The sequence below is a fragment of the Thunnus albacares genome, chromosome 3, assembly GCF_914725855.1.
Source record: "Thunnus albacares chromosome 3, fThuAlb1.1, whole genome shotgun sequence".
In the NCBI taxonomy this organism is placed as follows: domain Eukaryota; kingdom Metazoa; phylum Chordata; class Actinopteri; order Scombriformes; family Scombridae; genus Thunnus; species Thunnus albacares.
The window spans coordinates 12,903,512-12,920,700 of NC_058108.1; the positions used below are offsets into that span (position 1 = coordinate 12,903,512).

General features: G+C 40.5%; 1 protein-coding gene across 3 annotated transcripts in view; it reads left to right on the top strand.

Moving 5' to 3' along the window:
• rptor (regulatory associated protein of MTOR, complex 1) overlaps window positions 1-16,638 on the top strand; it is a 179,034-nt gene extending 162,396 nt beyond the window's left edge. For all 3 annotated transcript variants that reach the window (XM_044346469.1, XM_044346470.1, XM_044346471.1), the window contains 6 exons: window positions 8,662-8,768; window positions 9,988-10,115; window positions 11,440-11,526; window positions 11,608-11,724; window positions 12,027-12,156; window positions 13,810-16,638. In XM_044346469.1, coding sequence (XP_044202404.1) covers window positions 8,662-8,768; window positions 9,988-10,115; window positions 11,440-11,526; window positions 11,608-11,724; window positions 12,027-12,156; window positions 13,810-13,878 — 638 coding nt within the window. In that variant the 3' untranslated portion in view covers window positions 13,879-16,638. The remainder of the gene's footprint in view (window positions 1-8,661; window positions 8,769-9,987; window positions 10,116-11,439; window positions 11,527-11,607; window positions 11,725-12,026; window positions 12,157-13,809) is intronic.
• Window positions 16,639-17,189: the final 551 nt, after the last annotated feature.

Here is a 17,189-nt window from a genome sequence, read left to right on the forward strand (position 1 = left end):
GTGGCACTTGAGCTGAAGGGGTAAGTATGTTGTTCATTTCCATGTAGATGCTGAACATTCCACAGCTTGTGTTGTTATAGTTTACTATTATAGCCTTTAGTTTATTGAACAACTATGCTTTTGTTTTCAGTGTTTGGACATTTTCATTTGAGTGAGTCCTGAAAGTCTACCCCCTTCCACACATCATATAACAATGTCAGCAAGTTTTGTTTTTTTTTTAACAATGTGGCTAGATTTGTAGGCAGTGTCAAAAAGTTGTTCGTCTCAATAAATACACTTTTTCTGAAATTACACATTTATACCTATTTGTTCTCTTGGATGTGATTTGCATACAATCATCTTCCTCAAAATAGGAATTGTAAGCCACTGGTATGATACTTTAACATTTCCCATCTGACAACGCTGATCCAGGTTCAGCTTCCACACAGTGGGGAAATACTACACAGTGGATGTGTTAGTCCTGAACTTGGTTTTTTCATGTAAGCTGTAATCCCACAAACAAATGTAGTTAGTTAATGATGTACTCCTTGGCCTCAGTAGTAATGTTCTGTTACTACTGTAGGTAGTTAGCTAGTTAGCTGGACATGTTAACTATTGTAGCTTTTGTTATGTATATATGAGTGGATAAATACTCTTTAAATCACTCACTCTTACTACAGCCCCCCACACACTGCTTTGGCTTTTGGAGGAATTACAAGTTTATCAGAAGTGCTGTACTTGGTTACAGTTGCTAAGCTATGACTTGACAGTCACTGTTTGATTAATAGGGGATTAGCTAACAGTCAGTGGCAGAGCAAAGTTGTACATGGATATTTGGCTGAAATCTAAATACAAAACTACATTGAGATAGAGGCTTATTTAAAGAACAAGTAAATAGCTTTTGCCTTCAATAAGGTCAAGCTCTTCCTCCAAACAGCCACTTCCCCCATTACTCATCTTCACCTTAAAATGGTTTCTCTCATGTTTAAAAAAAAAAAAAGCTATTTAGGCTGGTCCCAAAGGTGTCAGTGTTTGATTGGGAGCGTGTCGGTGTTGTGTGATTTTAATAGCGCAGAGCCACCCAATCCGTCTCACCGGAGGGATCAGCCTGTTAAACTCCAGAGGAACCAGTGAAATTAGGGGACTGTAGCTGGCACAGACTGGAGAACTATTCTTGCAGCTACTGTTGCTGCATTAGTATGCAATGCGTGTCACTGGAGGGAGAGAGGGGAAGGAGAGGTCTGGGCAAAAACAAGAGGAAAATGGCTTCTGGGTAAAAGTGGGAGATTTCTTATGAAGTAAGGTCAGAGAGAGGGTTAAAAGAGTCGGATAAACAGTTGGACAGGCAAAGAGATTGATAGTGGAGATGGCTGTGAATCAAATGGGAAAATAGAGAGGAAGAAAAAGTCTTGATGGAGAGAAAATAAACAAATCAAAAAGTTAGAGACTGCGCTAAAAGAAGGTCATATATATATATCTGATAGTGTTTATTTCAGGCTAGGAGCAAGGAGCAACCGCACGCACAACAAAATACAAACAAAGATACTCGTTACCCACGTTTGAGTTCTCAGCATTTGTTGGGGAGTGAAGCACAGACTTTACATCTCTGCAGATTAGATTGAGAGCCAATCTAATTAAAGTCTGATCCACATACTGTTAATAATGTTCCAGCTTTTTTATTCCATTCTTCGTTTACCTCCCCCTGTTTATTCTTAGTCCTGCTCATGATTAGGGATATGTTATTTCCTTTGTTATCCTTCTTTCTCTCTGTCCCTTTTCTTTTGGCTGTAGAAGTGAAAGTAGGGCAGCTGTCGCCTCTTTGGCTTTAGGGAGGCAGACGCTGTGTCTTGCTCTACATTTGGCTTTGCTGCCTGGTGCCTTGTTAAGATCGGGGCTCTGGGAACTTGCTAAATCCAGAACCGAGGGCTCGGTGAGGACTTGGAGAGAGGCACATGACTTGGAAGTGTCAGGAAAATGAGACAAAAAGCTTTGAGGCAGGCTCACATCTTTTGTTTGCTGCAGGGGTTTCAGTGTATTGTAGGACACAAATAACCCCAAGAAGACACACAACAGAAATGTGCTTGTCCATACATATTGGTATAGAAGTGGGATTGCAGCAGGCAGGTAGGAGATCTAAAACCATCAGGTGATATCAAGTTCTCCCTCTAAAGCCACCAGTAGCAGATTGTTAATCTTAATATAGTGAAACTGAACTTAGATCACAGACAACCTTGAATAATGCTTTTTATAAAAGAGCTTGTTGAAAACATGTACACACGGCGTTTTAACATCAACATCAAGATCAGTTTACTCGTCATGGTGAGCATTACTCTATAAAAACAGTAAAACATAAATTTCCGTCAGTCAGAAACAAATAACTCTGATGATGTCATCAAGGTTATCTCATCTTGGGCTTCGAGACTTCAAATTCTTAACAGAAAGTTAATGTTACAAGCTCAAGGTGTGGACTTGCTCACCTTGTTTGGAGTCTAACAAATGACACTGTACAGTTGCGTTATGGGAATTGTAGGATCCAGCATTTTGAGGTCTTGACCTATTCTAGGGACTAAAAGTTAAGATATCTCTGTCTCTGCCACTTTGATTTTGACGGTTATTTTTTGAAGTCTTGTGAGTCCCCCAGCTTTATGGAAGTGCAGAATACCGCTTTAATTTGAACAGTACTGGAAAATCTATCACGGACACAAGATGATCTTCTGCTCAGTATTTTTAAAGGACTCTGACATCACATAAGGTTATAATGTGATGCAATTGGTTATGAAAGGTCTCCTGAAAGCTTGTTCCTAGTTTGGCCTTTGTGTGCAGCTGCTGAGAATTACAGGCTCTGTTCACAACTGTTGGGGGACTCCCCTGTTGTGAATTATGCAAAACAGTTTGAGAAATTAGGGTTAGTCTCCTGTCCACCATAATTAGGTCAGCAAGTGTTAATGTCATGCAGGTTATGCCTCATTTCACAGGGTCTATGTCAACCAGGCAGGTCAAAGCTTTTTAGCTCTCAGAATGTCAGGGCCCGGCAGCTAAAGGTTAGTCAAATGCCATGGCAGTGAAGTGTCCTGCCAGTCAGAGTGGTCCCATAGATAACGTCATCTTCCATCAGAGACACATACATGCCGGGCAAGTCCCCGGTAAACCTGGACAAAGTTTATTACCGGAATCCTGGAGGACCTTTTCAAAGCAAACAGGATGAAGGGAAGAGAGGAGAAAACACTGAGGGAAAGAAGAACCAGGAAGGCCGCTGCGCTGGTTTAATGAGCTGCAGTGTGTGGGAGAGCTAGTCCATCACTGGAGATAATGGTGCACAATAAGAATACAAAGGAAGCTGCCTTCTCCACAGAGAAAAGAGAGGAGGGAAACAAAGATATTTATGCAAAAGAATAGATATGTATATATATCACAAATTAGGGATTGTCTCAACACACTGGCACAGGAGCAAGATGATCTACCACAACTGCTGGCAGGCCGACTGTTAATGGTGGTTAAACTAGCTCTTGAAGATTCAACAAGGGAAAAACCATTCTGCTAACAATATAATTATTGTTTTTGATATCGTTATTGGGGGAAAACATTTGAACTAAAGCAGAGACAAAAAGAGCAGAGCCATAAAGAGAGGATACACACCGAAGCTATCTATACCTACACCTCTGTAAAGTGGTAATGTTTAAAGCTGCGGAAACATTGCTCACACTTCTTTGCTCCCGCTCTTCAGTCTTACATCTCCATTCTCCATGTCTGTATTGATTTCTGTGTGGGTAACTAAGACCCAGTCAGGCCCACAAAGGTTCCCTCTAAGGCAGAATTTTCTCCCGTTTTGAGAGGCTGAGTGATGACCACGAGAGACAAAACTGAAGGGTCGGCTTTGAGGTTGCAGATCTGTGAGCTCTGACCCCCTGAACTCCTAGTAAACTTTTTTGATGGGAGTTAGGGAGGATTCAGTCGCCTGAAGAGGGGAAAATAATGAGGGGAAGATAAAGTAAGATTAGGATAAGAGAGGAAGTGGATTGCCGGATATAGAGCCAGAGAGATTGATGGAAGGGATTGAAAGACTAATGGAAAGGCTGAACTGGGCTAAAGGGGCAACTTCCCTTGGATCCCAGTACTCCAGGAGCTCCAAAGCCTCTGGTTTACTGTGTCAACGAATCGATCATGTTCACTTTATGCAAAATTGGTTTGAATTGTATGCGTCATCAAAGTGCAAAATCAACTGACATGGCATGGACCCTGCTTTATTACTCAAAAAATAATTGTAGTTCATTACTACTTGGATTTTTTTTTTTTGCCCATCATTTCTGCTGGTTATGGAATCACTGTACTCACTCATGTGGGAACATGGTGTCATCACCAGGACAATGAAACAAGAAACAAAAGCAGTCAGATGATCAGACAGATTTTAAACAAGCAAACAGTTTAGCCAAATTATCTAAACCACTTTGTTTAGAGGTAAAACCAACCAAATGTTATAATCTCTCATAGCACAGGAAAACTGTGTGTGCACAAGTATGGTAAGTACTGCAGGTCAAAGTTGAACCAGGAAATTGGTCTGCAAAAACCGGAGGGAGACTCTCAACACACCCATATGACCTGCATATACTGTACATGCATAAACCTTAGTGATAGTTAGTGCTAGCTAGCTTATTTGCTAGCATGTTTACTGCTGGCTGAACATTATTCACTTTGCAAGCAGTTACAATCTTATCTAATAGACAAGACAGTGGGTTTGACAAATGGACAGTATTAATTGATAATTGAAACCAGGTTAATTGGCTTTTTGCTACAGCTGACATTTTTTCAGTCAGACATTCTGAACAGAGCCGGTAGAAGTCTGCTGGGCGACAAACCCACGTGTAAAACAAAAGGACAGAACTCCCCATGCATAGCCAGTATTTTCAGACAGGTGCTGGTCGGTCGCAGGAACATATAAGGTGAAAATCAAAATGAACCACCGCACACTGTAATGACTTTACTGTGACTTTATTAAGAGCGAACAACGCATTTCGCCTGTAGCTTCTTCAGGTTTGCTCAGTACAACTGCTGAGTACTCACAGGTGTGATAAATACACTTGAGTCACATGACTAATTATCACAGTCTTCATTTTCTCAAAGTGAACACTCACATGTAAAACAGTTTGCGGAAAAATTCTCCGAACTATAAAATAAAAATCAGAAAATAATTTATCTTTAAGGGATTAAATGTGATTTTCCAAATCCAATTAATTAATTTATATTTGCACGAGTATGTATGAATTGTACATGTTGAAGGATTTTGGGTGTTTAAGGTGGGCAGAGTAAAGATTGTTCACCTTGGTTTTCTCTTCCAAAGAAGAGTTTAAAATCTGTCTGATTGTCTGACTGCTTGTGTTTCTTGTCCCAGCTTATTTCTTTTTAATGATGTTGCTGAGTTCTGAAATCTCAGCAGTTTCTTGAGTAAGTTATTATCACAGATAGAAACAATGGCAAGACCTATAAAATAAGATCCATAATGTAACACACTGGGCTTATCCTTAAATCTTGCGGCTCTTTGTCAAAATAGTTTTAAGACCTAAGAATGTGGGAGGACCAGGGCCCGTAGCAGATTAATGCAGCCATGTTTAAGATAGAACCCCAACACAAAAACGGTTTGACCATAGCAGTGCTCAGTCTGTTGGGGATCTTGTACAAACACTGTGTTTTATATACGGGACAACATGGAAGGATAATGAGTAAAGAGCAATAAAACGTAAAAGAAATAAAAGAAAGGTTTGGCTCCTTATTTTAGAGAACGTACATGCATTTGTTTTTGTGTGTTGGGAAATCTTCCGTTCTCCACGCCCTCTCATTGTAACCCACATTTCCTCATCGCAGAGCTGCCAGCTTCAAAAGGAATGCCTCCTTTCTTCTCACCGCCTCTGAAATGAAACAGCATAAAGTGTGCAACTGAACGTGTCACTGACTGAGCACAGTTCTGTGAGATGGTTTTCCCTGCATGCTATCCACCCACGTGTGCCCACATTACCAGCAGTGTGATGTCGTGATGCCTGAGCAGGCCCATTGACGTCACAGTGGAGGGTTTTAAGCCGCCACATGGGGCTTGGGCTTTCCTGATAACACAAGCCAAGTAGAACAGTAGAAAGCCCCGGTACAGATGGTTCAGTAGAGGAAAGTTAAGCTAAGTCACAACTCATGAAGGAAGCACACTGAGGAGATAACCAGAGGGAAAGGATCTCAAATAATACACGTAGTCACTATTGCTCTGCAAGGCTGTAAGAAAAGTAATGTATTGGAGTCCTTATTCTTCTATCTCCTCTTGAAAATTGTGTGAAAGGAGCCAATTAGGGGCAAAAAATAGTCTTGAAGCATGAAGTGAATGTATAAAGCAAGCTGGTGACATAGGTGGGTGAGCTCGAGATGGTTATTGATTGTGAAAAAATAGGAGGGAGGAAATGAAGCATGCCATGATGAGTTTCAAACAGAGAGAGAAGGATGCTATTGTCCTAGCATCTGTGGTAAAAGCATCCTAGTGAGAGAAAGGCGAGGAGTGTTTATGGGCATTTGATTTTCTGGAGTACCTCCTGGCTCTCTTATCTCTCCTCCTCCAGCATATAAACTTCCATTATCAAAAGAGCACCTGTACTCTTCTTAGCTCCGTGGCTTGTGGGAAATGTGATTTTCCTACTGCTGCCGATGGTTAAGTTCGACTCATGGCACAGGGTAGAAACAAGGATCCAAAGCTTTCAACAATCTTCAAAGACCTTGAGATGAATCTAAAAACTTTGATGAACTTTTGATTAACTTTCTGACAGGTAAATTTTGTCATCTGCTCAAGTCTTCAAGGGTCCTTGTAGACCCCTATGTGAACATTTGTGAACAGACCAAGTTTTGAATCACATGGACTATATGTACCTGCACTAACTGCACACGTTGGCACACACAGACACCCAGTAAAGTACAAACAAAACCAGGCCCACTGGTCTGTATCAGACCACATATAAAGGCAAGTGTTAATACCTGTTCTGAATGGCCACACTCATAAACAGGGGGAAAGATCTGCCATCAGACCTTAAAGATCCACTGAACATTTTCTGTGGGATGCGAGCAAATCACTTTGCAAGGCATTGTGGGATTTCAAGCTACATGAAAGAAAAGGAGTTGAAAGTTGGAAAATGTGGAGAAAAAAAAGGCTGAAATGTGTTTGGAGGCTCTGCACTGATTTTCCAAAAACTAACAACAAAGAAGTGATGCAGGAAGTTTGGTGAATACATCTCTGTGAAGGAGAAGATCCTTACCATTTAGTTTCTGGAATCCCTCTTTTGTTTTGTTCTTTGCCTCCAAGATTACAGATACTAACTGAAACAATGTTTTGGTTGGCACAGATTCACAAAATTTGCTGGAGAGCGTCGTAGGTTGCTTATTTACACAATATTTTTCAACAAGCGTTTACACAACCACAGAATTGAGCGAAAAGTGGTGAGGCAATGTCACACAATTTGTTCATCTGCTGTGGGTCTCCATCCATATAGGCGATGAATCATACAAACAGGGAGAAGGGCTCTCTTTGTTGTACAAACAAAAAGTCACAAGAATAGTTGTGTAAAGAAGGAAAGAAGAGCGTAAGGGAAAAGTTTAAATCCCATCTACTTTACACTTTCTTTGCACACTAGGCAAATCCCTTCATGAAGTGTGCGTGATTGTCAAAAATTGTGGGACAACCCTCCTTAATTCCAACATCAGAAAGCTGTGGGTAGACAGAGGTTCAGAAGCCCTGCAACAATCCAGCAAATACTTGGTTTGAGGCAAACTGACCCCTTTAGGCTGCAGCCTGCAGGCCTCTGCCAGGCATCACTGAGCCAGCAGGCCAAATGTGGCTGAGATAGCACTGCTCACTTGATTCCTGCTGTGACTGCCAACATGTGAGGAAGAGTCTTGCTGTCTTCAGCGTCTTCCCGCTTCACTCTCTCACTTGAGTGCCGTTTGACTCATCGAAGCTAGAATCTGCTGACAGGCTCAATTCCAGGGTCAGCTTTGGCATCTCCCAGTGGTTGTCTTGACGGGAAGGATGCAAAATGCAAAACTACACTTCCGTCTGCGTGTAGTCCATGTTTATACACTCCGAAATGAGAAACTTTTAGTAAAAACACAGATTTGTTAACATTTCTTTTAACAAAATTATGTTATTAAATAAACTGACCTGCTTTTCCGCTCTATGTCGAGTCCTTTGTGCTCTATTTATTATTGACACAGTGGTGCAGTGAGCTGTTGCACTAATATTTTATTTGACTTGCTACATGTGGCAACAAGAGCCTTCTGAAACCTCCAACAGATTGTGTGTGATGTGTATTAGGCTGGATAAATACATGCTCGGTGTGTTTAATAGCTGTGTCTGTGTGTAAAGGTTCACTTATAAATTAAATGAACTCATTTAAAAACAGTAAATGAAAACGGCAGTTCACATATTGTGTGCAAATTATTTTCAGTAATTAAATATTTTATGCTCATATTTGAGCTATTGGGCACCTTTTGAAGCTTGTTTTAGTTTTAATTTTGATAAAAAGCCACCTTCTGTTTTGTTTTAATTGAATCAAGTGAAGCCAGTTCACTGATATTTGTCTAACAACAACACCGTACTGCTTTATGTTTTATGGAGCGTGTTTGCACTGTGCATTATAACTACTGTGTCATCCTGTCTCGTAGGTGCAGGCATGGTCGTGGACTGGGAGCAGGAGACTGGTCTCCTCATGACCTCTGGAGATGTTCGAGTCATCAGGATCTGGGACACTGACAGAGAGATGAAAGTCCAGGTATTGTATTCAGTGCACCTGTCTGTCTGTATGTCTGACTTTCTCAAAAAGGTCACAATATATATAGCTGAGAGTTGGTGCATAGAGAAGCCCTTGGCTCAAAAATGACATTTTATGGCTTTGTAAGGAAGATGGTGAGAAACTGTCGCATCCAGGACTTGCAAGTCTGTTACTAAAAAGCATTGTGTCATCTTTTATTTTTTTGATAAATGCATCCAATCCAAAGTAAATGAGTGAACAAATTGTTAAGAGGCTGCTCTCTGGAAAAGTTGGAGAATTGTGTTCGTGCTTATGGGTTGCTGTCCACCAGGTTCCCTTCAGTCACCTTTCTTTTAATCGTTTGATGTCTTTAGTTTTCTATAGAGAAGCTGCTGACAGTCTTATTTTTGAAGGAGGGCTCCACATATAAACTTACATATAAACACAAAATTACATAAGTGATAGCATAAGCAACAACATGATAATAACATGCCAAAAGTTAGAATTAGCATTCAACTTAAAACATATCAAGTGAAGAGCTGCACAGTATGGTGGTATTCTGACTGCAACTTAATCATTATCAGAATCAACCTCTATAAATACATGAATGTATAATAGAGGGATAACGACATCAGTTCACACCTTTAAAATACTGCAATGTAACATTTGACTGACCATGAAGCAGAACCCTGATCTACATATTTGTGCATAAAAGATGATGTCATAGTTAATACTAAACTTGCCTCAACAAAGTCCAGTATCTGTAAATGTTCAGGTGGAGTTTTTGAAAACTGTATTATCATAGTATTCCTCAAAAACAGCCTGAATAACTCTGCTTACACTAAAATATGAATGAATCATGTCTGTGGTTTTTAGCTACTTTAGCACTGAACTGTCTACTGTTCTCATGTTGTTTTGGTAAACAGTAATGGAAATCTGTGGCTGTACACCATTAGTGTGGTTTCTTCTTTTTCTTTTTTTCTTTGTTTTACACATCCAGTGGTCCTTAGTGTACTAATCATTGTCATGATGGATGGACTTAATACAAGTACAAATGGCCCAGCCTCGCCTGTGGCTGCATATTGATGCAGGGTCCAGCTTCAAACGAGCCAACAGTCAACAGAGCACATGATTGATTATTTCAAAGACTGTTAAATGTGAAATGAGCGTTGTAACAGCAGTTAGCTTGGTAGGTTTCTTGACAAATCTTTACAAGGGGATTTCTCTGTATATCCACCAGGACATCCCAACAGGAGCAGACAGCTGTGTGACCAGCCTGTCCTGTGATTCCCAGCGTTCGCTCATCGTTGCCGGTCTGGGTGACGGGTCTGTACGCGTCTTCGACAGGAGAATGGGTCCCAATGAATGGTAAAACACACAATCTCTCTCAGATCTTCATGCAACCTCTGAACTCATCAGTTGCTAATCATAGAGAAGGTTAAATAGATTATTCATTTACAGTTTCATTCCCAGCTCTTTTTTTAACTGTCTCACCATTATTTAAATACACTAGAACACACACAGCAGTTTCTGCAAGCTTTAACTCCTACAGAGTCCTACATTATTCACTTCTCTAATCTATATTTATTATATATAGCATGCTGTAAATCTCCCTTTGGGGTTGCCACCTCTTTTAATGGACCCTTGTGGTACTGTATCCCCCCAGTTGGTTAAACATTATTTTAATTTCAATCCCAAAGGGGGAAAACAAAGCAGTTAAACCATGAAGTGCCCCATAAATCTTTAAGTAAAGCTAATTTAATAGTTCCCCTCAGGCAAGGAATTACATCTTTAAGCAACTATGTTGCACCTCCTGAGAGTAGTCCAGGACTAGTAGACAGGCACAAGCAGGTCATGTTTTGAATATTCTTGATGAAATGTTGACTGTTTTGCATGTTTCACATATGCAGCAGTTATGTTTGGGCTTTGGCCTGTATGTTAGGGAGGAAATTTCAAACTTGCTGTTAATTGTTTTTGTGTTAGTTTTTCTTCTGCTGCTGCTTTTTGTTTTCAGTACTGGCAGAAAAAAATGCTTAATTTTGTGTCTCGAGTGTTTTTCATGAAATCTATTTAAAGGAAGATCAGATGTGCTTCCTGTCACAGCTGCAGTCAGAATGTGCAGCACAGCATAAGACATAGTTTCATAGTTTATCATGCATAGTGGCACAGCTCAGTTCTACAAAGATGATCAGACTGGTTTTGTTTTCTGCTCTCATGCCGTCTCAGCCGCTCAAGGAGCCACACTTGTTTTTCTTCTGTCATGATCACACACTGCCACCCAGTGTTCACTCACCTTTATTATATTTTATAGCATAGAGAGACGCTTGTAACATTTTACACATTGCTGTTTTCTTTTTACTGGAACAGATGTTTCTCCCACATGTGGCAGTGCCAGTCCTCAAAAGCAACTTTAAGCCAGAGTTTTTAGTTTTGGTGTTATTACTTAAGCAATTACTTACAATCTAGAACAATATAATTCACTCATCATCTGTTAATCTTACTTCAGCTCAGAAACTTTCTTTCCTTTTCCTTTTTTTGCAACAAGTTTTTTTGGGCTTCCGAGCATATTGGAGCTGTTGATGTTCACAGTCTCACAGCTGTGCTGCTATTTTCCTGTTTTTCCCACCAGGCTATTCTGAAGAAATGCACAGTTAGATGTTAAATTTGTTCTATCTGTCATGTGTTTCCACAGTCGGGTGATGACCTACAGGGAGCACGGAGCCTGGGTAGTGAAAGCTCATCTACAGAAGGAGACAGATGGACATATTATCAGCGTCAGGTACATTCTTTCTCTTTCTGGTGAGAGTCTTATAACTTCACTGTTTTCTTGCCTGTACTGACTTTGATGCTCTCCCACCAGCGTTAACGGAGACGTTAGATTCTTTGAACCACGGACACCTGACTCCATTAACGTGCTGCAGACGGTGAAGGGGTTAACAGCCCTGGACATCCACCCACAGGCTAACCTGTTCGCCTGGTGAGTTTGTTTCAGAAAAGGTCATCAAGTGTCCACAGTGTTAAGATCAGCTGAAAGTGCAGTCTTCCTCTTGTGTCTTCCTAGTAAAAAAAAGAAAAATATATTGATTTTCTGTTTTTGTTGAATTGATATCCAATAAGCTTTCACCAAAGTCAGACAAAAAAATTTCACCACAAAAGAAATCCCATACAGTAAAGACAGCGTGTTATGATTGATGTGATGTTTAAAGCTGAGACATTCTGCTACAAGTCATTCCTCTCACTCTCTCTCTCTCTTTTTCTGTCTTATCCTCTGCCCTCCAGTGGATCGATGAATCAGTTCATAGCAGTCTACAACGCTAACGGCGATGTGATCAGCAACATAAAGTACTATGATGGCTTCATGGGTCAAAGGATCGGGGCCATCAGCTGTTTAGCCTTCCATCCTCACTGGGTAAACCAACACTGATGATGACTTACTACAACAGATTTCATGCAGTTTCATATCTGGGCCCATAATTATCAATCATCTCAGTATTACTCTCAGGACTTGCACTGAAAGTCTGAGGAGTTTGGGTAGTTTCATATACAGCACCAGTCAAGGGTTTGGACACACCTTCCTATTCCCTTCAATGAGAAAGAGTGTCAAACTTTTGACTGGTGCTGTGTAACAATACATCATAGTTTATAGACTGATGAATATGTGTGAAAACTCAAGTAACTAGTTACTATAGTTGTCAGGTAAATGTTCTGGAGTGAAAAGTAAAAAATTTCTTGCACGAAATGTATAGAGCTGCAATGATTTGTTGATTAATCAATTAGTCAATCAACAGAAAATTAATCTGCAACTACATGATAACTGAATAATCGTTTTAGTCATCTTTTACGCAAAAATACCAAACATTAATTTGTTGCCGTTTCTCAAATGTGAGAATTTGAAGCTTTTCTACATGATAGTAAACTGAATATCTTTTGATTTTGAACTGCTGATCTGACAAAACAAGACATCTTAAGACGTCACCTTGAGCTTTAAGAAATTCTAACAGTAATTTTTCTCTAATTTCTGACATTTTATAGACAAGACAGTTACTCGACTAGTTGTGAAAATAATCATTATTTGCAGCCCTATAAATATAGTTAAAAAAGAAGGATTAAGCAGCATGAAATGAAAATACTCGAGTACAGTACGGTACCTCAAAACTGTATTTTAATCGGCTATAATCTAAGTTTTTATATTAACAAGGTATTGCTCATAGGGACAAAGCCACAGAAAATAGACTCTGCGGTTCCTCTCAGCTGACCACTCTAATCAGCATCACTTCCAGACACAACTGGCAGCTCCTTTCAGTGAAAAGGCTGTGATAAACCCACCGTACCCTACTGCCCAGCAGCAAATAGCAGTCAGACAAAGTTAGCAACTATCTGGTGAACATATTAGCATTTAGCAGGTAAAGAGCCAGATATCTCCCTTGAGAGCCAGTGAAGACCCCAACAGAGTACAAGTGTATTTCTCAGCAAAATTCCATAAACATCTTGATGTCTTACCATGTTGATTAAATCAGTATCTTTTTATCAAGTCAGACTCATTGTTCATGTTGCTGTTGTTGCCTCTGTGCAGTCATCTGCTGGCAGCTGTTTAGCTACAAGCACTCCTCGGCACCACTCCTGTGTATAATCTGAGATACAAGTACCTCAGTGTTCTGTGAATGTTGGTAACTTTAACTTTACTCCGATCATAAATGTAGGAGTTGAATTGTGTGAGAAATCTTCCAGGTTCAAACCGGCATGTCAATCGCAATCGCTTCTCTGTGCAGGAACCTTCACTGTCTTTTACTTTAGCTGTCTTTTACCACTAAGGCAAGCATTAGCTAACTTTATATCACTACATTAGCTGGCCTTAGAGCTTTATTAGATTACCACTGTATATGTGAAGGAAATACAACATGAATTGTATCATTATTGGTATACTGTCAACGCATTGTGTTTGTTACAGTTTAAACATGAGACCTTTCCTCTGCTCAGTTTCTATGAACACACTCATCAATTCTCATGTAGTAAGTCATGACTGTCTAATCTCCCTTGTTTCCTTTTCTTTGTCTCCCTCCAGCCCCACCTGGCGGTAGGCAGCAACGACTACTACATGTCCATCTATTCAGCAGAGAAGAGGCTCAGATAACACACCAGCATTCATCAACCCCCCCTCGCCCCCTCTTCCTACCAAAACCACCACATATGACTTCTGACCCTGAGCCTCGAGCGCCGGGATGTAAATGACGTTTTTGTTGTACATATGCAATTACCACCCTGAATGTTCTAGTGATGGCTGCTGACAAAAACTCATGCTACGAACGACTATATATATTATTATTATTATTATTATTCTCATTGTTTATTCATATTCTTATTATGAAGCTAATGATTGTAGACTTGGCTGTGCTGAGGAGTGTGTATATTTAAATAGCATATACAGAAGAAGAGAGGTTCTATTTTAAAGAAGTGGTACCCACCGATCACTGGGGCTCTTCCTCGCCACGCAGCGAGCTTCACTACCTGAACGAACTGTGACAACCCCCCCCAACCAGATGTGGCGACAGAGGGGTCATCCAGAGGACAACACACACTGTTAAAACACATTCACTGGTGCAAGAAATACGGACTTGCCCTCTGCTGGACCCCAGTGTGTTTATGAATTCATTTTAAAGACTGACTCTCGGTCAAAGGACACACAGTTTTGCTACTCCGCTACACCGCTGGCAAGACGTACCCAGAGATTGGACTGTGGTCATTTTTGCCTGACATGTCAACAAGGCAGACATGATGAGTGTTTGTTTGTGCGTGCCTGTGTGTGTGTGTGTTAAAGTGGACTATAGCACAGATGAGCCCCACAGTGGGACTTTATAGCCTTGGACTTAAGTGATGCCCCAAAAAATACGCCTGCTACCATGCTAGGACTCTCCTCCCTGCTTTCTTGACCCCAGCGTGCCAAACATAATCATATTTTCCATGAAAGCCCCCTTGTTGTGGCTCAGAGGGGTTTTTTTTGTTGGTTTATTTGTTTAACTTATAGCTTAAGGGAAAATCTTCATTGCCCTATGGATGATACATACCCTTCTATCTAGCACAGTGAGAGGAGAAGTAGAGCGGTAAAAGCTAAACTCAACTCCCATCCAATCCTACAAGGAGCCTGCAGCACCTGCCTATCTGCCCTGCAAAGCAATAAAGACCTCCCATGAGTCAGCTTCAAGCTCCTCCCCCGACTTTTCAGATAGAAAATAGTGTTTCAGATCGAAGGCAATAGCAGTATCATATGCCGTTGAGACGGTTGTGATTGTCCCCCAGCACCCAGAGGTGCCTCACTACAGCAATACAAACACACCCATTTCCATTCACAGCAGTGTAATTCCTCTGAGTTTCTTTTTGTGTTCTTAGAGTACCAGATGGGTGCGTGTTTACCCCATCAGTGCAGCTCACATCAGTGACAGGAAATATATCAATTAAATTGATCTTCCTGTGATTGTCTAAACTTTCTGCTAATCAGAACGTCCAAATCCTCCCAATGTGGAATCAAAAGAGGGTGAGAAAAGCAATTCAAGTTATGGCCAATGTGACATGATGACACTGGTCCCAAAAGCACATGTTTTGTTTGTTTTTCCCCTTGTGTGCCAGTCAAGTACAGCTCTCCCGTAGCTCACATCTTTTTCTGGCTCCTGAATACATAAATAGAAGTTGACCCTGATAGCTTACCTAACCACAGTGAGGCAGCTTTCATATGTCTAGACTGTCAAAGACACCCTTTGAGCACACGGTATTGTAGATTTAGAGTACTTTAGGCCATGTGACTCATTGCACCAGGGATCACCTGCCGCCCCACTGTTGGGACTGTTTTTCATTTTGATGAAACCTTCTGTAAGGTTTGTTTTTTTCCTGTCTTTGAGTTTTTATTTTGTTTTTATTGCCAGAGGTGTTCGGTTTGATTTTCTTTAACAAAGTTGGAGGCATAAAGCGTGTTGCATGTTCAAGGGTGGCATCAGACCTGTGGCACTCTCTTTAACTCTGTACCTGTACATGCCCACTGTATCAGGTTTTAGTCAGTGTCCTAAATCTCGCTCAGGTACCTCAACCACCTCAAACCACTGTCGAGCAACTGCCAGCCTCCCGGTGTCCGCAGCATGATGGACAGGCGAGGTCGGTCACATGACCTGGCCGAGTGTCACTCCAGAGATCGTGGTGCAGTTTGGTAAAGATGCCTGTTTTTGTGCATTATCACCATTGACGTGCCTCTTCTCTGGGGCTGCAGCTTTGCTTATTTAACCTTTTTTTTAAATCATAACTCTCTTTCTGTTTTGTAATTTTGTGTTTTTAATTCTGCTAGCATTTTGTTTGCTTTGGCCTCAGTGAGATGAAGGGAAGAGAATGGGGATGGCCTTAGTCTCACACACTCATACACACACACACTTTGCACTGAAGTCTTTCCCGCCACACCCCCTTCTATCATGCCCCCTCCTTTCTTTCCTGCCGCGCCCACCTCACCCCTCTGCATCAGATGTCCCAAGCTTTGCTTTTCCCCGCAGAAGGAACGGACTTGTGGACTGAAAATGAACTGGAAACACATGCCATGAAGTCCATATAAGCGACTACAGTATCAGTCCCCACTATCACCCAGTCACTGAGCTGTAGTGCTCTCCGTGGTTTAGCAGGCCTCAACTGCTTCACCGGCTCAGCCAAAAGCATTGCCCAGAATCACATTCATCTCTAAGTATCCTGCTTTGAGTTTTAAGATTTTAGACCTGGAGAAAAAGAAGAGACTTTAACAAAGTAGTAAGAAAGGAAAAATGAAAACAATCAGGTTTGTCTCTGTGACTTTAGACTGCTTTGCTGACTGTGGTTTATAAGACAGGAGATGAAATCGATGAAATAAACCAAATACAACACCTGATTTTGTTTTGTTTTTGACATTTTACATGTTTTTGAGTTTTAACTCGTGTCAACTTTAACGTTTCATGTATGAGACACATTAGTCTTTATAGAAAAGCAGATTATGATTTGTGGACTAATTTAATATTTCTAAAATAGAAAAATAATTAACTTATCAGGAATACTGAATATTTCAAGAAATCATTTCAAGTATTAAGACGTGTCTAGCTGCATTAGAGCACTACGTTTTCTCAAAAACATCAATACTGTGAATTTAATAGTCTTCATAAGATTCTGTTGGGAACAGTCAAGTACACCGTATTGAATATCATCTTTGAAGTTGAGAATGTGCTTTGGTTGTGCTCTCAACAACCAAATTAACAAGACAAAATTGAAATGATCTTGAAATTTAAGTAGTGGTGTAGAATTTGTGTAGATTTTTACCTTACATTTTTTATTACTTTTACTACTTTTTAAAAAATCATTTCAACCATTAGTTGCAGCCCTATTTAAGATGAAAAAAAATTAAAGGGTACTAAGTGAGATAGTTTTAAACCTCCATAAAGTTGGGTG